The sequence below is a fragment of the Tripterygium wilfordii genome, chromosome 16 (genome assembly GCF_013401445.1).
Source record: "Tripterygium wilfordii isolate XIE 37 chromosome 16, ASM1340144v1, whole genome shotgun sequence".
In the NCBI taxonomy this organism is placed as follows: domain Eukaryota; kingdom Viridiplantae; phylum Streptophyta; class Magnoliopsida; order Celastrales; family Celastraceae; genus Tripterygium; species Tripterygium wilfordii.
The window spans coordinates 2,272,226-2,298,849 of record NC_052247.1 but is presented as its reverse complement, the minus strand read 5'-3'; the positions used below and the strand labels follow the sequence as shown (position 1 = coordinate 2,298,849).

At 37.0% G+C, this 26,624-nt stretch overlaps 5 protein-coding genes across 19 annotated transcripts; 1 reads left to right on the top strand and 4 right to left on the bottom strand.

Annotated features, from left to right (window-relative positions):
- Nucleotides 1-5,474: 5,474 nt before the first annotated feature.
- LOC119980656 (probable aspartic protease At2g35615) lies at nucleotides 5,475-6,713 on the bottom strand. The gene has a single exon (XM_038823454.1). The coding sequence runs from the start codon at nucleotides 6,711-6,713 to the stop codon at nucleotides 5,475-5,477; it is 1,239 nt and encodes a 412-aa protein (XP_038679382.1).
- Nucleotides 6,714-8,449: 1,736 nt separating this feature from the next.
- LOC119981084 lies at nucleotides 8,450-13,903 on the top strand. 15 transcript variants are annotated; one of them, XM_038824081.1, is made up of 6 exons: nucleotides 8,450-8,649; nucleotides 8,898-8,929; nucleotides 9,741-9,793; nucleotides 11,831-11,969; nucleotides 12,462-12,497; nucleotides 13,348-13,903. In XM_038824081.1, exons 2-6 carry the CDS (start codon nucleotides 8,906-8,908, stop codon nucleotides 13,441-13,443), a joined length of 348 nt encoding a protein of 115 aa, XP_038680009.1. In that variant the 5' UTR covers nucleotides 8,450-8,649; nucleotides 8,898-8,905; the 3' UTR covers nucleotides 13,444-13,903. The 15 variants fall into 15 exon arrangements, 4 of the variants coding, with proteins under 4 accessions (XP_038680009.1, XP_038680008.1, XP_038680011.1 ...); XM_038824080.1 differs by having other exon boundaries at nucleotides 8,898-9,497; XM_038824083.1 differs by having other exon boundaries at nucleotides 8,898-9,497; nucleotides 12,462-12,513.
- Nucleotides 13,904-16,548: 2,645 nt separating this feature from the next.
- LOC119981287 (probable aspartic protease At2g35615) lies at nucleotides 16,549-17,803 on the bottom strand. Its single transcript, XM_038824346.1, has 2 exons — nucleotides 17,296-17,803; nucleotides 16,549-17,192 (listed from the first exon to the last, which is right to left on the bottom strand). Exons 1-2 carry the CDS (start codon nucleotides 17,801-17,803, stop codon nucleotides 16,549-16,551), a joined length of 1,152 nt encoding a protein of 383 aa, XP_038680274.1.
- Nucleotides 17,804-20,803: 3,000 nt separating this feature from the next.
- Nucleotides 20,804-23,456, bottom strand: LOC119981283 (probable aspartic protease At2g35615). Its single transcript, XM_038824342.1, has 3 exons — nucleotides 23,381-23,456; nucleotides 21,412-21,956; nucleotides 20,804-21,370 (listed from the first exon to the last, which is right to left on the bottom strand). The coding sequence occupies exons 1-3, from the start codon at nucleotides 23,454-23,456 to the stop codon at nucleotides 20,804-20,806; spliced, it is 1,188 nt and encodes a 395-aa protein (XP_038680270.1).
- A 675-nt stretch (nucleotides 23,457-24,131) lies between these two features.
- Nucleotides 24,132-25,397, bottom strand: LOC119981281 (aspartic proteinase CDR1-like). The gene has a single exon (XM_038824340.1). It carries the CDS (start codon nucleotides 25,395-25,397, stop codon nucleotides 24,132-24,134), a length of 1,266 nt encoding a protein of 421 aa, XP_038680268.1.
- Between the last annotated feature and the right edge of the window lie 1,227 nt (nucleotides 25,398-26,624).

The window sequence follows — 26,624 nt, the reverse complement described above, 5'->3', positions numbered from 1 at the left end:
TCAATTAGAGACGGACACACAGAGGATAATGGCAGAGTGGGGTAATTGCCCCCACTCACTTTTTTTTTTTTTTAAATATTAAATATATTATTTAATTAAAATACTATTTTGACACTTATAGTTCTATTTTGTCTTTAGTGTTTACACTTTTTCAAATACCCAACTACCGAGAATTCTTTTATTGAATAAATTGTGTCACATACATCTATTTTGTCTTTTATCTTTGTCAAATAGTCAAATACCTAAAAGGTTAAAACTAAAAGTTCAATAGTTACTTCTCGGTGTAATGTGTTTAAATCCAAGTGATTCATTCTCTGCTTACAACAAAGAAAAGTTGATTCGCCTTGTATGTTATTATTCCCTTGTATATGAACTCTGTGTTACTGGAAAAGGGAGATTAGAGAATAAAATGAGATTATAAGTTCATATTTTTGTTACATGTTGTGTGTAGATTACTCTTTTGTCAAGAATTTATTATAGCTTTAAGTCAAATTTTTTTTGCCTTCAAATTTGCCCCCACCCACTTCCAAGTCTCGCTCCGCCGCTGATAATATTGTTTCTACATTATATATAAAACTATTTCTACCATACCTATCATGTGTTTTTTTGGATCGACATTTGACCAACTTACCTTGTTTGGGTTAATTAGTTTTAATATGCATCCAACAATAGTTAGTTATGTGGGAAACTAATTGGACCAAGTCTTCCTATTAATCATGGTCAGCTGCAATCATCAATGTTTTAGATTGTCATGTTTCTAATAACTTATTCAATTAGAGACGGAGACACACATAGGGTCATGTTTCTATCATTGCATGGAACCGTTTTAAATATAATTTGTGACAGCTAGTTCTACCGATTAGACCGAAGACCAAGGCCGCCCCTATTGGATGCCCTAAAATATTGCCTGCCTCCACGGTTGGATACCCTGAAAAATCGCCTATGTGTCGGATCTGTCAAAATCGGTCCAATACCAGTATTAACTGGCGGTATACCAGTCATTATACCGGAGGTCTGGTATTGAGACGAAGAAGAACCATCACCAGCTATACTCGCAGTGCTGCGCGAAGTTCCTGTCCACATGTGCCGACCCCATTTTCTTTCCTAACTTGCCCGCCCATGCATACCCTAGCATTTTCCCCAATACCTCCAGCCTACAATCACTGCGTCTGCTTGTACATATAAGAAAAAGGAACTGGAGAGCAGCCTCTCGATCCATCAAGACAGAGAATTTAGAGAGAGACGACACAGATTCGGTCTTTCCCTTCCTTACCACGCAAAACGTATACCATTCTCCTGAATGAGAATGTTACGACCCACTAACAACCAAGGCCCAACCGATACCCATATAAAGCAAGGGCTCTCTCCTACCCACGCATGGGCTGCCCACCTGTCCATGGGCCGGAGCACCATAGCTAGCCACTCCGTAGACGCGGCCCCTAGTTGAGGGCATTGGACTCTCAATGAAAGCACCAAGTCTGCGGACCCAAGTTGAGGGCATTGGACTCTCAATGAAAGCACCAAATGTTACGACCCACTAACAACTAAGGCCCAACCGATACACATCTAAAGCAAGGGCCCTCTCCTACCCAAGCATGGGCTGCCCACCTGCCCATGGGCCGGTTGTAACCAAGGTCCAATGGGCTGTACCCCAATAAAACCTTGGCTACTAGTGAGGGAGGGTCATCCCACTTAAATACTAAATTGGCACGCCCACATCTTCCGATGTGGGACATGACAGAGAAACACTTCATCCGTAAAAAGTAGGCAACTTTTTACAGCGTTGCGATTTTTACTTTAGTTTTGTCATGCGCAGTGAAATGGAAAGGACTTGGGTACTTGGTAGGGCAAATCGGGCAGGAAGAATATAGAGTTTGATACAGATACTGGTTGGTTAGACGAAGGTGAATTTTCATAATTTTTTTTTAAAAAAAATTTCTAACCGGCCGGCCAATTAGCTTGTTTGACATGATTTCCAGGAGTGGTTGGCCGGTGGCCCACGATTTGTGGGGGCTGTTACACACAACAAGAAAATCTTCTTTTAATAGCCAATTCGGCTAGGAAGAAAGTAGTGATTTTTTTTTTTCTTTTCCTTCCTCTTTTTTCATAACACTTCCAAGTCTCTTCTTCATATATTTTTGCTCAGTCAATTTCGTGTCTCTAAGAGAGGATAATACTCGGTTCTTGGTTCGTCATTACGTTAACAGTGTGTTTATGTTAACGTATTATCAATGAGGCATGTGAGGTGAAATTGCTGGGAATGGAAGCATAGAGGTATGACAATTAATCACTTGAAGGTCAGAGATGAAATCACCTCGACTTGGTCTGTGTTTCATTCTTTGTTTTGTTTATATATATATATATATATATACTGTAAGAACGTTACTAAAAAATCTATTTTCTTAGTCATAGAAAATAGGTTATTTGGTACTGGTTAAGTAGCACATCTTAAAAAAGATGTGTGAGTCTTACCCTTTATAAGATCAAGCCCTCCCTCATTACACTAATAAGGTCTTTTTCCTTAGGCTCAAGTACCATTAAGTGAGAATATCCAATGGAAAAATAAAACCGTGTGGACCTGATGTATCTACAAGAATCGGATAATCCAAAGCGGATAATATTGTCGATATGTATGAGGTATGGATTTATAACAGATCCAACAGTATTATAATATCTTAAATAATTAAGGTATATTTAGATATTTTTTAAAGTAATGTCACTCCTTCCTTACACTCCCTTTCTTCTCTCCCCTCAATTAGTGAGACTTGACTCTAATCTAGACTTCTCACCAATGTTATCAGAATTGATCTACACATGCATCAACGTGCAACAGTATTTTTTGAAGGTTCAATAGGTTAGCTTGAAGGATCAAGGGTTTAATCATTTTTTTTTAAAAATAATAAATTTATTTATAAAGAATAAATTAAAATTTTCAATTAATCATATATGGTTGTGTAATTTTTATACCAAATACCTAGATTCAAAATAGTTTAACAAAAATAATTACTTAATTTAAGACAGAAAAAATATATATATAATATATCATCTCAAGGTAAATGAAACTAGTTAAAATAGCTTCATGGAGAGAGAAAGGAAGCATAACATAGTCAGGCAAAATCTTAAAGAAATTTGATATCTTGGACTTCTATAAGGATTGGATACGGGGCTCATGGATATGGAAAAAGAGGCTGTTGAGTTGGTTGATAAGATGAAACAAGACCTGATCAGAGTGTATCAATGGCAGTTCTCACTTCCCGTTGCTTGTAGTGAGGAAGGAATTGCTGATGAAGGCTTGAGGTATTTTCAACTCTATGATGAGTGATTAAAACATCACTCCAGATCAGGAGCTATATGGGGGTGTGATGGATTTGCTAGGTTCAATTGAATTGTTTTAAGTTAAATTTTTCCTCTCATAGGCTGGGCCTAGGTCTAGTCCTGATAAATGTTACCGTGTAACTCGGAACCCAGATCTAATAACCCAATAATCCTTAACAGGGTTATAAGTAGTGTGACAATACGTTTAAAAACACCAAGTCAGAATGTCAGATACTTGTTAGAACTATGCCTACGAATCTATTTTCTCTCGATTTTCCTGGTCCTCTCTGGGGTACTATATAGGGATCTTGTTCTCTAACGTCTGTGAGCTGCGTTTCTGGGTTTGTTTCAGCTCTGGATCTTGCTAGCTTGTTGCCTTTTCTGATGGTAATTGTTTATTGGTTCTTTTGGGCCTGGGATTAGGCTGCTACTGTTGGGATTTCTGAGTTTTTGTTGCCTTCTGGAGTTAGGCTAAGGCGGTTGGTCTGAGCATTCTTAGGCTAACAGGCTTGCTCTTTCTTTTGGGAGTTTTGGGCTTTCCTATGCTTGGGCTCTGTTGAGGTCCAACTTCTAAGGATGAGTTAAATTTTTTCTCTTGTGGGCTGGACCTAGGTCCTGTTAAGTGTTCACAGATAATTCTGGCCCAATAATCCTAAACCCCACCCGCCACCCGGTGTGCACCTCTTGTGTTTACAATGAAAACAAAATCTGAGTTAGGCCGGGTTAGTCCATGTAGAAAAGGCTGATAGAAGAGGCCCAATTTGAAGAAGAGACAAGCCCAAATAAAGGGTTCATAAGCAGAATTGGCCCATGAAGATCAAACCCAATGATATATGAGAAATGATTATTGAATTTGGACCAAGTAGTGGTGGTTGCAAAGAAGTATGAACCATGCTCAAATAACAGTTATTAATTGTTGTTGGCAGTAAAGTTTGAGAAACTAGTTAAAGGTTGTTGAGGACATAATAATCTTATTTAGAGAAATAAAGAAAAGATCCAAGCAATTGGTATCTCAATTATCTCTGATGTAGGACGAATTTAATAGTTTTATAATAATTAGGAGACTTAGTTTAATTATTTCCTTGTCTTGTTAGAAGTCTATTTCTAATTTTATTATTAGTACTTTTTGGTATTTTCATATCTATTAGGGTTTTATAGTTTTAGTATTTATAGAGTTGTAAACCGTCAGGCTAAGTAACATTGAATTTTTGAAATAAAATAAGTCTACGTTATTTTGAGGCTTTCCTCAATTTTTTTGATGGATTCTAAGTTATGTTGGCTTAATCGTGAACTAGCCAATCGATCCGTACTTCCGCACCGCGTCAATCTCACTGTTGAGCTGAACACACATGATTCAAGTAAATTCGTGGGCTGCACATGTCCCACATGATACATATGAAATTTGAGCAGACACACATGATTCAAGTAAATTCGTGGGTTTCACATGTCCCATATGATACATATGAAAACTTATGCGTACGACACAGTGACACGAATGTATCCCTATCATTAGTGAACTTGGATTAACAAAGAATCCTATTGTTAAGGAATCTGTTAAAGCACTTAAAAATAAAAGTGTCACTCTCAGTTCTCTTGTTCAATCGCCGTCTCAAGTCTTGTCTTGTCCTCAAAGTGCCATTGTCATGACCATGGACTATGGAGGGCGAATGGAGATGAAGATTGCTGGCTCGACGTTAAGGGTGCCGCCAGACGGAGATCGTCGAGTACTTCAGAACAGATGGATCGTCATGGAAGAGGATAGAGTCAAAGCCATCGGTCAATCGCCGGAGATTCTCCAGCAATTGAAGCGTTGTTTACATTGCAAGCGCTGTTGATTAGGTGTAAACAGGCTTGCCTTGTATTCTTACAACTTCTAGTTATTTGGGTACAAGGTATTACAACAAAAAAAAAAAAAACTTGAACAGCATACTTACACAAAAAGGGTTTATGCCAAAACCAAAATGGGGAAAAATATTCAAATCTTATTTCATGGTTGTTCTTGTAAACCTGTATATAGCTATATCACCAACTTCTTTATGAAATAGAGGAAAATTTATTTATTTCATTAATTACTGGAATTAGATAAACAAAGGGGCATGCATATATACTAGCACCCCATATTATTCATAGTATATATTTAGAAAAGAGGCCCATAACGATTACATTTTAGCTTTGAGGCAATCAACTGCAGCAAAAGTGAGTGAATGGGTTGGCAGGTCAAATATCATATGAACATTTATTTGTGCCCTATTCCCTAGAATTGAAATTTCATCATTTCGGATTATTGTCGGACACATGTGCTCATCAGTTTCCTGAAACAATGTTGAAGGATTCACAGGAAATTTTACGTGGGATCCGGATGAGTCAGAAAAATGAAGCACAACCGTGGGTCTCTTGTGCTTGTTGACTTGATTTTTGAGGAAGCAAGTGCCGTGTTTCGGCAACTCGATTGAGTGTATGTTGCCAAAATGTTTTTTAACCCTGGCGATGAATTCATCGTATATATTTGAAGGCAATGACGTCAAGGATGTCTGAATATCGACTATCATATCATGTTTTTTATTTGGTATCTCTACTTTCTTACCATTAATGCTAACGGCTTCAAGGTTGAGGTGGTAGCGGATAGGAGCATCAGAAGTCTGAAATTCCAGTTTATATGTATTTTTTTGTTTGTCGAGAGTAAAATCCGGTCCGAATTGAATCTTACTGCATACCTCGAATGGCTTCTCAACCAAGCAGTACGAGAATTTATTGGCATTAGGGCCCATTTTTTTTCCCACTTGAGAAACCAATGAAAATGGCCCTTGTCCAAGGCCAACAACACCTTGAGCCCCATCTTTAAAATTGCCTTGATGTACTTCATCGCATCCAAACACTATATCAGAGAAACTATCATGAGGCAAATATGGAGATTTTAAGTAGAAGGACTCAGTGCTCAACACTCCAGAGGAGAATAAATTGTTGCCAGAACGGTAGTCTTGATATCGACACTCACCTAATTGCCCAGGCTCAGCACGTTGTAGAAGTCTACACTCTTCTGAGTCGAACATAATTTTCTTATAGGTATCTGACAATTTTGGATTATAAAGTGATTTATGTTGACTCCCACAGTTGGAAGAACAAGGGTCACATCGTATCCAGGTAAGGCCACTTAACATGGTTGGGATAACAAGTTGTTTAATTGAGCTACTTATACTGATGTTCATGAAATAGTCACCGATAGTTAAATCGGACTCTACAAATTTTGCATCAATTAACATAGATGAATTGAAATGATTGAGGCGATTGAGAGAACGAATAAGGGCTTCTTTCGAACGCTCTGACTCAGTTTTAGATTGATCATAAAATGGAGATAGTTTTGAATCATAATGAATAAGATCAAAGCTAAAAGAACTCATTTTCGCCTCGATTGGATTAAAAAGGAATGCTTTGAGCAAAAGGAGACTCAATATGAAAATCAAGTGATGCATCTTTCAAGTATATGGAAGGCAGAAGGAGGAAGAAAAGAAGAAGATGTTTTGTAATTTGTCTTAGTTTCATATGCATATATATAGGGGAGAGGTTATTGCCCTTATGTTATTGAATCAAATGCCAATTAAAATAAAGGTACATATAAAATAATTGCTACAACATGGTTTTCTACGTCTCATCGCTTGTCTTTTTTTTGGTAAAAAGCCTTGAAATATGAGTCAACGATGACTAAAGTTAAAACATGTATGGAAAGCATAATACACTTACAGCTCATAACATTGCCGAGTTGACCCAAAACAATAAACATTAATGATCCTAACACTAATAACAACCAACACATGTTCTGAGTTAAAAATGTAGAGTATGCCGCCCAACCCAGTAGGTCCGAGGCGGGCCGATCATAGATTCGAATCCTGCCATCTTTTTGGTTTTGTCATGTTTCTATATTAACTTATTCAATTAGAGACGGACACACAGAGGGTAATGTATGTTTCTACCATTACATATAACACTATTTCTACCATATCTATCATGTGTTTTTTTTGACCAACTTACCTTGTTTTGGTTAGTTTTAATATGCATCCAACCATAGTTAGTTATATGGGGAACTAATTGGACCAAGTCTTCCTATTAATCAAATGAGTCATTGGTTGAGTGGCAATGACTTTGCATGTCCCTGACTTCAGGTCATAGGTTCTAGTCTCACCTCCTCCGAATATTTATAAGGAGGTGTGTGGGTTTAGTCTACTCCTGCGTGGGCTTGATTCGTGCCTCCTGCGTGGGCTTGATTTGTGTCTCCTGCGTGGGGCCTGTTGACACCTATATTGATTTGTGCCTTCTCCGTGGGACCTGCTGACACCTATACTTTCATAGGGTTGATAGGGTTGATATGATGGTGTGTCGTATATTGTATTTGTACTTATACTCAGAAAAAGTCTTCCTATTAATTATGGTCGACAGCAGCAATTATCAATGTTTTAGATTGTCATGTTTGTAATTAACTTATTCAATTAGAGACGGACACACATAGGGTCATGTTTCTACCATTATATGGAACCGTTTTAAATACAATTTGTGACAGCCATTTCTACCGATTATACCGCGAATACCATGTCCGCCCTGGCTGGATACCCTAAAATGCCGACTGCCTCCACGGTTGGATACCCTAGAATATCACATGCCTTCCCGGTCGGATACCCCAAAATATTGCCTATTTGTCGCAGTGCTGCGCGAAGTTCCTGTCCACATGTGCCGACCCCCATTTTCTTTCCTCACTTGCCCGCCCATGCATAGCCTAGTATTTTCCCCAATTCCTCCAGCCTACAATCACTGCGTCTGCTTGTACATATAAGAACAAAGAACTGGAGAGCAGCCTCTCGATCCATCAAGACAGAGAATTTAGAGAGAGAGAGACGGCACAGATTCGGTCAACCCTTTCCTTACCATGTAAAACACCTGTCATTGTCATTGTCAGTGTCAGTGTCTATCTATCTATCTATCTATCTATCTATAATTACGGAGTCCTGATGCGGAAATACAGCTGCCTCAGTGATCCACGTCAGATTCCAGAATGAATGTGTTGTTGGCACGTGGAATTAATGATTTAAATTATTTTAAAGAAAAAGGCAGGCTAAAGTTATTTATGCCGTTTAAATTTCTTCTCGACTCTTCGTCGGCCGTGTCAAACGACTCTTCCCCTTCGTTTATCTTCTGCTGCACGCTTTCATTCAACAGATCCATGCATCTCTCTTATTGATTGTGCGCCTCTTCTTATCCCCATGATTCATGCTTCTCCTGCGATTGATTTGGGTTTCTTTAATTGATTTCTTGGGCAAAGAGACGCCTCTGCAATTGAATTAACAGGTCAGTTCAATTTTCAGTATCTGTATGCATCGTCTCACCATTGATTTGGGTTTGTTCAACATTTTTTTTGTCTCATGTCAGTTTGGTTCTCTTTTATCTTCTGCTTATTCTACAATTTCACTAAAAATTCCGTTGTCTTTGATCCTCTTCTGAGTTCCACTGTTAATGGTGAGGAATTCTATCTTTGCATGTTTCATTATGGTGAGGATCTTGGTTGCTGAGGTTCTATGGCTTGGCTTTGGTTTCAGGTTTCATCATGGTGAATCACCCGCAAGCTTTGGTAGTCCCTCCCCTTTTTTTTTTCTCGATCTCTATGAAACTATCATAATGTCTTGCTTTATAGATATTCAGATTTTTTTCCCTTCATAAATACCTTTTGTTCAAGATCTGAACAAAAAATCACCCACAACATAATTTGGTAAGTTTGTCTCTATTTTTGTTTCGTCTCTATGTTTTTTTGTCTGAATTTTTTGGCCTGCTTTCTTGAGTGGGATTTCTGTTCACACACAATTTTTTTTGTATTCTTCAAGAATTCCTTTTTTTGCCGCATGTCAATTTGGTTCTCCTTTATCTTCTGCTTATTCTCCAATTCCACTAAAAAAACCATTTTCTTTTATCCTCTTTTGAGTCTCACTATAAATGGTGAGGAATTGTATCTTTGCGGGTTTCATCATGGTTAGGATCTTGGTTGCCGAGGTTCTATGGCTTGGCTTTGGTTTCTTTTATGATGCCTGGTAGATCTTTCTTTCATACGAATATTGTGCTTGGATCAATCACAACTTTGAGGAAGTGAATGCCAACTCCCAGTAATGCGACAAGAAAAGGCATATATGCAGATGTGTTTTCATGTGAGGAAATATTAATTATGTTCTTTATGAACTGCCAATAGGGTCTTTGTAATGTTTTTGTTGGTTATTATTTCATGTTAATCTTAATAAATAACCATCAGAAATTTAAAAGAAACATATGTAGTCACTTGTGGCCTTTTTACTTTTCTGTTCCACTTATCTTTTCCTTGGTCTGGTCTGCTTTCAATTGTTTTTAATGTGGTCATCTTGACCATGTACCTTTCAAATGGTTTAATTGCTTAGATCAAAGAGCTTTGGACATGTACATGCGTGTGGAACAACCATCTCTTGAGCAGGTATTGACCATGTATTATAATTTTTATTTTATTGAGGTATTACAGTGGTTAATAAACAGTCCACTGAATGTGCATAAGAAGGAGAAGATCACTCCAATTGGCTATAAGCTTGCATTATATTTTCCATTTGATTTTAACTTAATAAAATATAGGTTTGGTTTGAAAATCGATAAATAAATACATTTAAATGATTGGTAAGAGGTTTATAGTTCCGTTGTTGTGTATGGGGTTTGAATCAGCACCAGAGTTGCTGACAAGAATTCACAAAAGCTAGAGAACATCAAATTCATGATTCAAAGTAATGTATACAGATGTAAGTCTTAGTATATTACATGTATGCAGTTGCAGCTAATGCATTTTGAGTGCCCATCTCTCTCTTTCATTGGAAACTTGAAGAAGTCTTAGGATGACTTTATACTCTGTCATTGCATATGCCATATAGCCTGGCATCGAAGTTTGGGTATAACCTTTAGATCTCAGAATCCTTTTGTGGCAGACAATCCTGTTAACTTAAGCTGATAAATGTTTAAGAGCATATCTCACTTTTTACTTTCTTGCAATAACATGAACTGCAGGGGAACATTACTGTCTGAGATCACCAAAGTGAAATGAATGATGTTGTTTGATTTGGGAAAATGTTTTCTGTCATTCATTCATAGTGGCTAATGTTCCCAATAAATGTATTGCTTCAATGTTCTAATTGTAACAATTATTAGTGGGAATTAGTCCTAACCTTTCTTGAGAATTTAGTTTCAATGAACAATTATTTCCTTTGTTTAACATGGTATACGGGTTTATATTGGCCCATTTACTTGGTTTTCCAGTATCACTTGCTTGATTACATCTTAGTTTAATGGATAACACAATTAATATGAGTAATGGTCGGTATATGCTGATATAAATGTCGAATAATTTTGGTGGTTTTGTGCAGTCTTACTGAATAAAAGTTGTATATGGTGGAATCCCAAGTCTATATAGAAGCAGCAATGGCTCTTTTTCTCAAGCCGAAGGCTGTTACATGCAGTTTAAATCTATAAAAATTTCATTTACTATCTTGGATGCAGTTCACTACTTCTCAACCATATTTCATTTGCTTTTTAAAAACTCTGGGTTGTCAAAAGATGACTTTGCTTTGTATATGTATGCCTTTAGTATTTGGCATACTATAATTGTTCGTGTCTCCTCAATATGTCTGTAAAGTTTACTGGTGTTCCACTCATTCTTTTAGTTGCACTGGCAGACAAAATTGCAATTGTGCTAATAGGAGTTGCTAATGATTTGCTCTTCATTTGTTTCTTCCATGTATGGAATTGCTGTGTTGGAAGATGTGTTAAATAATGTGAATGTAGAGTAGACAATGTTTACATATTGGATATCTTTGCAGTGGTGATCAGGAACTTAGTTACCAAGAACTTCCTACGAAATGAGTCTGGCAATGCTTTATTTTACCATTATATTTATTTCTCCGTTATTTGATCTATTGGAATTCTTATGTTCATATAGCATTTGTGACAACATAGAGATCATGTTTGGTTTCGTTAAGAAGACTAAGTGTGTGATGATATGAATGTTAGACACAACTTACAATCAAATATGGCAAATTCACAGTCTACTATCCAAACAACTTTGTACTTCTATTAGCCCGAGGTGCAGAGTACGCATTTTGATCGAGTTGAATAAATTTATGATTATATGCCGCGCGAAGCGTGGACACGTAACTAGTACATATATAATTACGGAGTCCTGAGGCGGAAATAGAGACTCCTCAGTCATCCACGTCAGCTTCCAAACTCTATGTAATAAAGACACCTGGAAATTTGTTACAAAAATCAAATTTAAAAAAAATACAAGTTTGACTTACGCTGAGAAAGTCTAATATTCTCATTGACGCTTCTTCTTCCTCTGGGCGATTCGTGAATGTGAATTAATGCTTCTTCCTCTTCTCAAGTAATCTGAATGTGAATTAAGTATTCTTCGTCTTTCTAAGAAATCGGTTGGGTCTTCAAACTCTATTCGATTCCGTGCATGTATCTAAAGCGCTTTGATCGGTGTTCTGTACCTGAGCATCGAAGGAGAAGGAGTGGAAATATCTGGACTAATATTGGCTTGCTTTTCCGACTTGACCTTTAAGTATTCAGGTAGAGAATTAAAGGCTCAATGGATGGCTGCTTCTCAGGTAATTATTGTTTTTGTTTTGGCCATGAATTTTTTATGAGTTGAAGTAAAAGGCAGATGTGTGCTTTCTGTCTTTTCCAGTCTGTACTTGAGCGTTTTCGATTACAAGGGCAGTTAGACTAAGCCTTTTGGTTTTTGAGGGGCTTAAATTTTTAAGAATTGAATAGTTTCTGTTAATAATATATTTTTTGTGAGGTTGAAATTTTAAATATCCATCTATATTTCCTGTCTCTGTTTGGTGGGTGCAGAGATTAAGGACTGCTTACCCTTCATTATTTATTGTTGTTGTCTGACATAGATGATAGATCATTCTTTTTAACCATGAGTTACTTCTGTTTCAAGCATTATGACCCTTCATTTCATACTATGCATTTGGTTTTGAGGCATTGCAGCACTTAGATCAGGTACTTGACATTTTTTTGGTCTCTCTTATGAAGTTGATTTGTAACTCATTGGTGTTTCTGATTGGAAATCTATCAAACTCCATTTGCAGTCTGTTGGATCTCTGATTGCAATTGTTCGTATGGTGGTATGCAGATCATCCTGTATGTTTTCAGTTTATTTGTCGAATATTTGCATCTCTTATTAAGTTGATTTGCTATCATTGGGGTACTTGACTGAAAATTTTGCAATTTCCATTTAGAGAGTTTGCACTAAAACAATATATCACATGTAGCAAATCTTCATTTATATATAGTTTCATATGTATTACAAAGCATATTTACAACCCGGTAGTGCTAATTTGTGAATTCTTTTAGTGCTCCGTTCATCGCTTTTTTATCGATGTTATGAATTTATTACCATTGATTTTCTCACTGTCTCAGACTTTTCAAATTTCTGTTTTGAATGTTTAAATGTTTATCTATAAAGTATGGAATGAAATCCGGATACAATAGGCATTGTGCTCTATATGCAGGTAGGGTATCACTTTTAAAATTGTAAGCTAATGAACATGAAGTCAAGTGGATGACTTGCATCAGTAAAAGACTCCTCTATTTGGCTATTTGTTCAACATGTTAATGCTTCCTCATTGGGAAAGAAACTATACCCCAAATCATCATGTTTCATCGAATTAACTAATAATACAAGTCAAGAGGATAACATGATTTATTAAGACTGAAGGTAATTATTAACCTCTGATTGCCTGAATACCCATTTTTTATTGGATTGAACCTGGGTTGAAATCTCCCCATTTGACTGCCACACCTATTTTTAAACCTTTATACAAAAGATCACAAGTTATTGATACTAACCAACATGGTTTATATTAAGCTTTCAAGTTCATGAATTTTCTATGCCTAGCAGTCTCTGACTATTTTTTAAATTTCTTTATGGAACACTCTTAATATCTGTGTTTTTCAACTTGATGTCCTCTACAGGTGATATGGCTAGAAGAGAGCGCAAGCATTAAGTTTCAGAGGTTACTATTCCCTGACAAGGCCGTCAGGGAAATATACAATTTAACTTCACTGTAGATTTGGTGAGTGTCCAATTTAAATGCGTGGCACATGTATTGGTCCTTATCTTATGGCATCATTGAGTTAATATGCGACATCATAGTTATCACCCCTTTGTATTTGGATTTGTTATCTTAAATTGTGCATTTGAGTATCAAATTTGGTCTGCCAATATAAGGCACTTTTTTAGGCCTTTGTCTGTTGATTATTAAACTAGCTGACCTGAAGTTGCAGATGAGTCTAGGATCCTTAAATGCTGATGAGACATTCTATTTATCATTCAAGTTACATTCTAATTTACAAATTGCTACGCTTGCTTGAATTTTGATACTTACAAAAAAAGTTGTTTTATTTTGCTGTTCACGCTTCCAATAGGTTGCAGACATCTTTGTTGTGTGCAATATGTGATGAATTATGCACAGCTATAAGACATGTACACCCAATTTAATTCGGGTAACTGATATGTTGTTAAGAACAGATTGTTAAGGTTATCAACTATCAAGATGTCTACGAAACATTATTCCTATGTCATTTTTCTCTTTGGGAAGCTCTTTGCCAATTTCCTTCTGGCTGAATTCTCCACCTTGAGGACCACTTGGAGTCTAAAAATTTGAATGTATATCTTGTAGACCAAATACCTACCTTTATGTAAATATAAGATGTGAAATCATTTCCAAGATAATACGTAAGATGGTGTACATTAAGTAACTCATAAAATATATAATTTAAAGGGAAGTTACTTATGTAACTTCAAATGCATAAGATCTAAGGCGTTTTGAAAAAACCACAACACTATCTTATGTTTAAAAATCGAAACAAATCAACTAAAGAAGTCGGATTTCCCATTCGATACAAAAATTATATTCTACAATACATGCATATAAGGACTTATAGTTTATGTTCAATTCGATAACTTGAAACAACATTAGTCTCCAAACTAATCAAAACCACAACACTATCTTATGTTTAAAAATCGAAACAAATCAATTAAAGAAGTCAAGAAACATACCGAAAGTCGAATCGTGTTCGAAAGTTTTAAGATAGTGGGTGGTTACAGTAAACCCATTAAAAAACCCCCGAGGACTAAGTAGTATATTTGAAATTCAAAAGTTAAAATTCCTAGGAAATCGCTCTTCTACAAACTAATCAGAGCCGTTCGATCAAAAATAACTTCTCGATAAGTGGCGAAAATGGCGGTGCTACATTATTACATCTCCTTAAAGACTAGTTAGAATCGAAATACGATTCAACTTCTAAAGTTACGCTCTTTTCCCTATAAATACACTGGAGAGAAACCAAAGAAACGCCACTTCCAAAACAGAAACCTCTACAATCATGAGTTCCTCCAAGCTTCCTATAAGGCTTGAATATCAGAAAATAATGTCCAAACCTTCAACCAAGTCAGATGAAGGACCATCTGAAGTGGCAGAAGAGCTTCAGCAATTGAGGTTCTACCCCGACGGGTATGATCCTTACCAACATGTCTCCGATCTGCAAGACTTGGTGATACGTTTGGATAAAGATCTCCATGAAGCAGAGAGAAAGATAATGGAACTTACCCGAGCCTACAAATTGGCTGGAAGGTCACTTTATCAGCTTTGAGATATGTCAGAAAATGCTGCCATAGAGGATGATCCTCAAAAGCTGCGACAAGCTTTACAAAACATTAATCTTCTTATGAAGAATAATCTAGTTAGAATGTATCATGCCTTATGGCCAAGACCTTAAAGGCTTGAGCAATTTAGAAATACTACTCCATGTTTATTAAATTTCTGTCAAAGATAAAGCTCTTAGACGAACCAACAATCTCCTCGCTAGATTCCAAATATTTTCAATTTTTGTCCTTAGATGAAGCAAAAATCTCTTCAATTTTTGTCCAAATATATTCAATTTTTGTTGCTTCTTCAGTTAGGCCAAGGCGGTTGGTCTGAGTATTCTTTGCTTGCTCCTCCTTTTGGGAGTTTTGGGCTTTCCTATGCCTTCCTATTTTGGGCTCTGTTGGGGTCTAAGGATGTCTCTGATGATCATCTTCTTTCTGGTTTTGTTCTTGTGTCTACAACGAAAACAAAAATCTGGGTTAGACCGGGCTAGTCCATGTAGAAAAGCCTGATAGAAGAGAACCAATTTGAAGAAGAGATAAGCCCAAATTGATGGTTCATAAGCAGCATTGGCCCATGAAGATCAAACCCAATGATATATGAGAAATGATTATTGAATTTGGACCAAGTCAAGTGGTGGTTGCAAAGACGTAGGAGCCAGTTAAAGTCTGTGGAGGACATAGTAATCTTATATAGCGAAACAAAGAAAAGATAAACTTTGTCGAAAATGATATAAATTGCAGTAATTAGTATCCCAGTGAATTAGATACTAAGTTCAACGCACAGGTGAATTCGTGGGCTCCACATGTTCCACATGATACACATGAAATTATATATGTACAACTCAGTGAGACAGCTCGTATCCCTATCATCACTGAACTTGGATTAAAACAAGAATCTTATTATTAAGGAATCTGTTAAAGCATTTAAGAATAAAAGTGTCACTCTCAGTTCTCTTGTTCAATCTCCGTCTCAAGTCTTGTCTTGTCCTCAAAGTGCCATTGTCGTGACCATGGACGATGGAGGGCGAATGGAGATGAAGATTGATGGCTCGACGTTAAGGGTGCCGCCAGACGGAGATCGTCGAGTACTTCAGAACAGATGGATCGTCATGGAAGAAGATAGAGTCAAAGCCATCGGTCAATTGCCGGAGATTCTCCAGCAATTGAAGCCTAGCTTGTATACATTGCAAGCTGTTGATTAGGTGTAAACAGGCTTGCTTTGTATTCTTACAACTTTTAGTTACTTGGGTACGAGGTATTACAAAAAAAATAAAAAAAACCTTGAACAACATACTTACACAAAAAGGGTTTAAGCCAAAACCAAAATGAGGAAAACTCTCCAAATCTTATTTCATGGTTGTTTTTGGAAACCTGTATATAGCTATATCACCAACAACTTTATGAAATAGAGGAAAATTTATTTATTTCATTAATCACTGGAATTACATAAACAAAGAGGCATACATATATACTAGTACCCCATATTATTCTCAGTATAGATTTAGGAAAGAGACCCAAAACCATTAATATGAAACTTTGATGCAATTAAGTGCAGCAAAAGTGAGGGAATGGGCTGACAGGTCAAATATCATCTGAACGTCTACTTGTGCCCTGTTCCCTAGAATCGAAATTTCATCTTTTCGGACTATTGTCAAACACATGTAGTCAACATTTTCCTCAAACATTGTTGAAGGATTCACCGGAAAGTCTCCATGGGATTCGGATAGGCCAGAAAAATGAAACACAACTTTGGGTCTATCGAGGCCGTCGACTTCACGTTTGAGGAAGCAAGTGCCGTGTTCCGGCTCCTCGATTGAAGTTGCGTCGCCAAAATGTTTTTTAACCTTGGCGATGAATTCATTGTATATATTTGAAGGCAATGATGTCAAGGATGTCTGAATATCGACTATCATATCATGTTTTTTATTTGGTATCTCTATTTTCTCATCGTTAACACTAATAGCTTCAAGGTTGAGATGGTAGCTGGTATGAGGAGGAGAAGGCTTAAATTGAATTGTATATTCTGTGTTTTGTTTGTAGAGAGTTAAATCCGATCCGAATTTTATTTTACTATGTAACTCTAATGGCTTCTCAACCAAGCAGTAGGATAATTTGTTAGCACTCTCGCCAACTTTGTTTCCAACTTGAGAAACCAGTGACAAAGGCCCTGGTCCAAGGCCAACAACACCTTGAACACCATCTTTAAAATCCCTTGATGTGCTTCATCACATCCAAACACTATATTAGAGAAGCTTTTATCACTTTTTTACCTGGAGATTTTAAGTTGAAGGTCTCAGCGCCAAGCACTCCAGAGGAGAATTTATCGCCAGAATGATACTCATATTGGCACACATTTGATTTTCCACGCTTAGTAACTACTAGACCTTTGCACACTATTGAGTCAAACAGAATATCGTGATAGGTTTCTGACGATGTTGGATCATAAAGTGATGGATGTTGATTGTTACAGTTGGAAGAACAAGGGCCACATCGTATCCAGGTAAGGCCACTGGACATGCTTGGGATAACAAGTTTTTTTTTTGGTGTAACATTTCGTTCCTTTGGCGTACCTATATAAATACTCATGAGATAGTCCCCGATAGTTAAATCAGACTCTACATATTTTGCATCCCCTAACATAGATGAATTGAAACGATTGAGGCGATTGAGGGAACGGATAAGAGCTTCTTTCGAACGTTCTGACTCAGTTTTAGATTGATCATAAAATGGAGATAGTTTTGAATCATGATGAATAAGATCGAAGCTAAAAGAATTCATTTTTGCCTCGATTGGATAAAAAAGGAATGCATTGAGCAAAAGGGGACTCAATACAAAAATCAAGTGATGCATCTTTGAAGTTTTGCAGGCAGAAAGAGGGAAAAGAAGAAGATGTTTTGTAATTTGTCTTAGTTTCATATGCATATATTTATATAGGGGAGAGGTTGTTATCTCCAACTATATGTTACCTAAGAATACAAGATACATGTAAAAATCATTGAGGACGTTTGTATAATTAAAAAAGCCTGCATATTGCCATTCAAACTACTGAAGTCTGAAGTCATCGAAAGTTTGGGAGTTTAACTCTTTGTGACTTTGTACCCACAACAAGGTTTTCTACGTCTCATCGCTTGTCTTTTTTTTGTTAAAATGCCTTGAAATTTGAGTCATCAACCACTAAAATTAAAACATGAAAAGGATATACAACTCATAACATTGCCTTACCCAAAACATTAACCTAGCAGGTCAGGGACGGCTGGCCATAGGCTCGAATCCTGTCACTTTTCTTGTGGATCATCCCATGGATGACGGGAAGAACAAAGCAGAAATTTTGAAATGTGCAAGAAATGTCAATATATGAATTGTTTCATTATTCTTTATTGCTTGGCCTTTTCGTTGCATTTACTTACAACAAGAACCACCAGCCTTTCGTTGGATGGTTGCGTTCGTATTTCTTTCCTTGGTCTTTCATTTTGTCATATTTCTAAATAAACTTATCTAATAAGACGGTCACACATAGTTAAAAAATACTGATAAAGAAAATAGTTAAAAGAATATTTTATATGAGAGACTTCTGTTTGAGATTGCAGCGCTGGGTCTCAGTCTCTCACCCTCTGTCTGCGATTGCAGCGCTCGATCTCAGTCTCTCACCCTCTGTTTGCGATTGCAGCGCCGGATCCTTGTCTGCGATTGCATGTTCTTTTTCTCTTGTCTGCGAGTAGTTTAGTCCGTATGGTGGGTTGTGGACCATTACAGAGGAAGGGTTTTCTTCAGATGAGAAGTTTTCAGGAAGCATTCAATGCACTGCATATGGACACCCATTTTTTTTATGATCAAATTCCTTCAGGACCAAAATATCCAACACCATGTCTGTCAGTTTCTAAGCTTTCTTGGATGGGTATTTACTGCAGGGAGCTTTTGTTTTGTTTGTTTTCTGCTACAGAACATGAAAACTGGAGGGCCTTACCTTAAATTTGTAGAATGGATGCATGTTTAAAATCAGCCAAATCCATCCCTTACGCTCCCCTTCTCCTCCCCTCAGTCAACATTGTACAGCATGAAGTAAAGCTTTTTGATATGTAATCCACAGAATATACAGTGAGGCCAGTTTGAGATAGAAATATATATTCTGTACAGAAGTAATGAGAAGGAAAACTTGTTTTATCAGCCAGGACATCCATTTTTATCAAGGGACTCGTTCCAAAACCCTCTACAATGCCTTTTTGATACCTTCCAGATCAAGTCATGTTGTCAGTTGTATTTCCCGAACCTAGATCATGAGAAATCTGTTACGGAGCGAGAGATAGAGGAGTTGTACACATAGGATTTTATGTGCATCATATACGAGACATGTGAAGCTCACAAATTCATTTGAATTCTGTGCGTTCAACTCAGCAACTAAGATATATAACTGGTTTTTCTAGCCATGACAATGTGACATCTACTTTCAAATTTCAGAGTCATGCAATTTTTATCAAGGGATACGCTCCAAAACCCTCTGCAATGCCTTTTTGATACCTTCCTGATCAAGTGATGTTGTCAGTTGTATTTCATGAACCTGGATCACGGGAAATTATGGAGCAAGAAAGAGAGAGAGAGAGAGGAGTTGGTGGGCTATAATGAGTAAGAAACGTGAATATATGAATTGTTTCATTATTCGTTATTGTCAGGCCTTTTAGGTTGCATTCACCTTAACAACAAGAAACAACCACCCGCGTTTGGTTGCAATATTCTTTCTCTTTCCTTGATTTTTTTTGTTCTATCATGTTTCTATTAACTTATCCAGTTACAGGCCGACACACATAGGGTTGTCCACCCCGACTTTTTGGATTTTTTTTACATTAACTAGTTGAATACCCACGCCACGATCAGATTAGTATATTCACTATTACATATATAATTATTGATGAATTAATTTTGATTGTTTGTTTTTCTTTCAATAGTTGGAAGATTTTTTCTTAAAGTATATGCTTTACTACTTAAAGTAAAGCTTACCAGGGTGATTCTCATGGATTTCTTTGTCGAGATCAACCTTGCAAAGGAAACTTGGCAATATTAAATTCACATATGACTGCTCATAAAGCAAGGGTAGTATATAACGGCAGCACCTTCTAGAGGAATCCTTACAAACAATTTAAGAGCATAAAAGACATTAGGGGTACCCCAATTGCAAGGTAGTGTCTGGATCCTCACAAGAAATACGAGAGATTAGTGTTCAACACCAGAATATAAGGGATTAGGACAGAAAGAGAGAAATTAAGAACGGATGGCACCAAGTAAAGATACACTAAATGAATGAAAAAGTTAAGCAAGTAACAACAAAAGCTTACCCTGAATCCTGATCGATTACTGCAAACTGTCCCCGTTCAGCTTTAAAATGTCCTTTTCTATTGCAATTATTTCATATGAATGATGAAAATGTGAGAGTTCAAACTCCGTACGCCATTTCATTTTTTTAATGTATTTAAGAGTAACATATCGAGTGGCCAAAAAGTAATCACATCCATGTGAGACAGAATTTGCAAGATTGGAAGCCTAGTTTACATTGCAAGCTGTCGATTAGGTGTAAACGGGATTGCTATGTATTCTTACAACTTTAGTTGTTTGGGTACAAGGTATTGCAAGACAAACTTGAACAAGACAAACTTGAACAAAATACTACTTACACAAAAAGGGTTTATGCCAAAACCAAAATGAGGAAAACTCTTCAAATCTTATTTCATGGTTGTTCATCAAATCATATTATTCATAATATATATTTAGAAAAGAGGCCCAAAACCATTAAGTTTCATCTTTGAGGCAATCAACTGCAGCAAAAGTGAGTGAATGGGCCGACAGGTCAAATATCATCTCAACGTCTACTTGTGCCCTACTCCCCAGAATCGAAATTTCATCATTTCGGATTATTGTCGAACACATGAGACCAACAGTACTTTCCTCAAACATTATTGAAGGATTCACAGGAAAGTCTCCATGGGATCCGGATGAGTCAAAAAAATAAAGCACAACTTTGGGACTCTCGAGATTGTTGACTTGATTTTTGAGGAAGCAAGTGCCGTGTTCCGGATGCTCGATTGAGCGTACGTTGCCAAAATAACTTTTAACCTTAGCGATGAATTCATTGTATATATTTGAAGGCAATGACGTCAAGGATGTCTGAATGTCAACTATCATATCATGTTCTTTATTTACTATCTCTATTTTCTCATCGTTAACGCTAATGGCTTCAAGGTTGAGGTGGTAGCGGATGTTAGGAGGAGAAGGCTGAAATTCAACTTTATATTCTTTGTTTTGTTTGTTGAGAGTTAAATTTGATCCGAATTTAATCTTACTATGTACCTCGAATGGCTTCTCAACCAAGCAGTACGAGAATTTATTGGCATTCTCACCCATTTTTTCCCTACTTGAGAAACCAATGAAAGTGGCCCTTGTCCAAGGCCAACGACACCTTGAACCCCATCTTTAAAATCTCCTTGATGTACTTCATCGCATCCAAATACTATATGAGAGAAGCTTTCATCACGTGTATCTAGAGATTTCAAGGAGAAGGTCTCAGTGGCCAACACCCCAGAGGATAATAAATTGTTGCCAGAATGGTAGTCTTGATATCGACACTCACCTAATTGCTCAGGCTCAATACGTTGTAGAATTTTGCACTCTTTTGAGTCAAACATAATGTTCGTATAGGTATATGAAAATTTTGGATCATAAAGTGATTGATGTTGATCCTCACAGTTAGAAGAACAATGGCCACATCGTATCCAGGTAAGGCCACTTAACATGCTTGGGATAACAAGTCGTTCATTTTGCTCACTTATATAGATGTACATGAAATAGCCACCGAGAGTTAAATCGGACTCTACAAATTTTGCATCAATTAACATAGATGAATTGAAACGATTGAGGGAACGAATAAGAGCTTCTTTCGAACGCTCTGACTCAGTTTTAGATTGGTCATAAAAAGGAGATAGTTTTGAATCATGATGAATAAAATCGAAGCTAAAAGAGTCCGTTTTCACTTCTATTGGATAAAAGAAGAATGCTTTGAGCAAAAGGAGATTCAATATGAAAATCAATTGATGCATCTTTGAAGTATATGGAAGGCAGAAGGAGGAAAAGAAGAGGATGTTTTGTAAGTTGTCTTAGTTTCATATGCATATATATAGGGGAGAGATTGTCCTCTCCAGCAATTTGTTATACAAGGATACAAGATACATGTTAAAAACATTAAGGACGGTTGTATATAAATTAAAACGCCTAGAATTGGCCTTTATAATACTTAAGTCATCGAGAATTAGGAGTTTAATTCTTTGTCCTTATGTTATTGAATCAAATGCCAATTAAAATAAAGGTATATATCTATAAAATAATACCTACAACATGGTTTTCTACGTCTCATAGGTCGTCTTTTTTTCTTTTCTTTTTTTTTTGTTAGAGAGCCTATTACTAAAGTTAAAACATATTAAACTTACAACTCATAACATTGCCTAACCCAAAACAATGAACATTAACCCAAACACTAATGACAATCAACAAATGTTATGAGTTAAGTATACGGTATTGTTGTCACCTAAATGTGGCCCAAGGTGATGATGATTTGCGGGTGTGCCAAGGATTATAGTTTCCTACACTAATGAAATGAAATGCACCAAATGTAAATATGACTTCTATCTAGACGATTGAACGAACTATCTTGGGACCTCAATAGTTCTAGGTTCCCCAACTCCACTGAAGTGCGCTTTGTTGATATTGAGAATAAAGAAAAATATATAGACACCAAGAACAATTTACACAATGATAGTTGGCATTAAAACTTGACAGGAAGTAAATACAAGAAAATTTGGAATGAAAGACATAATGTTTGCTCGAAATTGACACGAATTTGAGAATGTAATTGAAATGCTAAGATGCTAGGAAGCTTGAAAGTTGAAATTGCCTTTGGGCTTGAGTAGTTTGTTTGTTTGACTTGTTGTGAGTGTCTCTGTCTGTCTACCATCTTATATATCTTCTGTCTTTGCACGAAAATCTCCTCCATAAACCATGATTTCTCTGCAGTTATCCTTGATTCATGTCATCTTCTGTCAGTTGGAAGTTACTACCACCTTCTCACAACAACTTGCCTCATTTCTCTCATGTGCTGCCACCTGGACCATCTTGTGATAACTGCCACCACTTCTTCCACTTTTCATGGACCAGTCTCAACATAACCCTACCTGACAGTTACTCATCAAATGGGCTTCTCTTCTTCAATAATATGGGCTTATAGGCCATAGCAATTCAAATCATAATAGGTAGCACAATGGGTCTTGCACATATTCTTAGCCCATTGAGCCCAATATATTTTTGGTGTCAATATACCGGAGGTCTTGTATTGAGACGAAGAAGAACCATCACCAGCTACACTCGCAGTGCTGCGCGAAGTTCCTGTCCACATGTGCCGACCCCCATTTTCTTACCTCACTTGCCCGCCCATGCATAGCCTAGCATTTTCCCCAATTCCTGCAGGCTACAATCACTGCTTGTACCATCAAACCCCCTTCAAAATTCGAAAATTCCACTCCCAATCAATCAAATAAAAGCCGGACCTAATTCGCGACCAGATCCATCCCCACAAAAAGACAAAAGGAACCGGAGAGGAGAGGAGCCTCTCGATCCATTATCAAGACAGATGATTTAGAGAGAGAAAGACAACACAGATTCGGTCTTTCCTTTCCTTACCATGTAAAACATCCATGTGAGACAGCATTTGCAAGATTGAAGCCTTGTTTACATTGCAAGCTGTTGATATTAGGCCTAAAGAGGCTTGCTTTGTAATCTTACAACTTTTGGTTATTTGGGTACAAGGTATTACAAAAGAAAAAAACTTGAACAACATACTCACACAAAAAGGGTTTATGCCAAACCAAAATGAGGAAAAATCTTCAAATCTTATTTCATGGTTTTTTTTTTGTAAACTTGTATATAGCTATATCACCAACAACTTTATGAAATAGAGGAAAATTTATTTATTTCATTAATCACTGGAATTACATAAACAAAGAGGCATACATATACATAACTGTACCGCATATTATTCGTAGTATATATTTAGAAAAGAGACCCAAAACCACTAAATTTTATCTTGGAGGCAATCAACTGGAGCAAAAGTGAGTAAATGGGCTGACAGGTCAAATATCATATGAACGTCTACTTGTGCCTTGTTCCCCAGAATCGAGATTTCATCATTTTGGATTATTGTCGAACACATGCGGCCAAAAATACTTTCCTGAAACATTGTTGAAGGATTCACAGGAAAGTCTACATGGGATCCGGATGAGTCAGAAAAATGAAGCACAACTTTAGGTCTCTTGAGTCCGTTGACTTGCTTTTTGAGGAAGCAAGTGCCGTGTTCCGGATGCTCGATATAGTGTACGTCGTCAAAATGTTTTTTAACCTTGGTGATGTATTCATTGTATATATTTGAAGGCAACGACGTCAAGGATGTCTGAATATCGACTGTCATATCATGTTTTTTATTTGCCATCTCTATTTTCTCATCGTTAACACTAATGGATTCAAGGTTGAGGTGGTAGCGGACATGAGCCTGAGTCTGAGAAGCCTGAAATTTAACTTTATATTCTTTGTTTTCTTTGTTGAGAGTTAAATCCGGTCCGAATTTAATCTTACTCTGTTTCTCGAATGGCTTCTCAACCAAGCAGTACGAGAATTTATTGGCATTTTCGCCAATTTTTTTTCCCACTTGAGAAACCAATGAAAATGGCCCTTGTCCAAGGCCAACAACACCTTCAACCTTATCTTTAAAATTGCCTTGATGTACTTCATCGCATCCAAACATTATATGAGAGAAGCTTTCATCATGTGTAGATGGAGAACCGACCTGCAAATCTCTTTTCAAGAAGAAGGTCTCAGTGCCCAACACTCCAGAGGAGACTATATTGTTGCCAGAATGGTATCCTTGATATCGACACTCACCTAATTCCCCACGCTCACTACGTCGTAGAATTCTGCAGTCGCTTGAGGTGAACATAATATCGTGATAGGTATCTGACAATTTTGGATTATAAAGTGATTGATGTTGATTCTCACAGTTGGAAGAACAAGGGCCACATCGTATCCAGGTAAGGCCACTTAACATGGTTGGGATAACAAGTCGATTATCTGGCGTACTTATACTGATGTTCATGAAATAGTCACCGATAGTTAAATCGGACTCTACAAATTTTGCATCAATTAACATAGATGAATTGAAATGATTGAGGCGATTGAGAGAACGAATAAGAGCTTCTTTCGAACGCTCTGACTCAGTTTTAGATTGATCATAAAATGGAGATAGTTTTGAATCATAATGAATAAGATCAAAGCTAAAAGAACTCATTTTCGCCTCGATTGGATTAAAAAGGAATGCTTTGAGCAAAAGGAGACTCAATATGAAAATCAAGTGATGCATCTTTCAAGTATATGGAAGGCAGAAGGAGGAAGAAAAGAAGAAGATGTTTTGTAATTTGTCTTAGTTTCATATGCATATATGTAGGGGAGAGGTTATTGCCCTTATGTTATTGAATCAAATGCCAATTAAAATAAAGGTACATATAAAATAATTGCTACAACATGGTTTTCTACGCCTCATCGCTTGTCTTTTTTTTTGGTAAAAGGCCTTGAAATATGAGTCAACAATGACTAAAGTTAAAACATGCATGGAAAGCATATTACACTTACAGCTCATAATATTGCCTAGTTAACTCAAAACAATAAACATTAATGATCCTAACACTAATAACAACCAACACATGTTCTGAGTTAAAAATGTAGAGTATGCCGCCCAACCCAGTAGGTCCGAGGCGGGCCGACCATAGATTCGAATCCTGCCATCTTTTTTGGTTTTGTCGTGTTTCTATATTAACTTATTCAATTAGAGACGGACACACAGAGGGTAATGTATGTTTCTACCATTACATATCACACTATTTCTACCATATCTCTCATGTGTTTTTTTTTACCAACTTACCTTGTTTTGGTTAGTTTTAATATGCATCCAACCATAGTTAGTTATATGGGGAACTAATTGGACCAAGTCTTCCTCTTAATCAAATGAGTCATTGGTTGAGTGGCAATGACTTTGCATGTCTCTGACTTCAGGTCATGGGTTCTAGTCTCACCTCCTCCGAATATTTATAAGGAGGTGTGTGGGTTTAGTCTGCCCATGCGTGAGCTTGATAGTTTGTCCCTACGTGGGTTTGATTTGTGCCTCCTGCGTGGGGCCTATTGATACCTATACTTTCGTAGGATTGATATGGTGGTGTTTCGTATATTGTATTTGTACTTATACTCAGAAAAAGTCTTCCTATTAATCATGGTCGACAGCTGCAATTATCAATGTTTTAGATTGTCATGTTTGTAGTTAACTTATTCAATTAGAGACGGACACACATAGGGTCATGTTTCTACCATTATATGGAACCGTTTTAAATACAATTTGTGACGGCCATTTCTACCGATTATGCCGAATACCATGTCCGCCCCGGCTGGATACCCTAAAATGCCGACTGCCTCCACGGTTGGATACCCTAGAATATCACATGCCTTCTCGGTCGGATACCCTAAA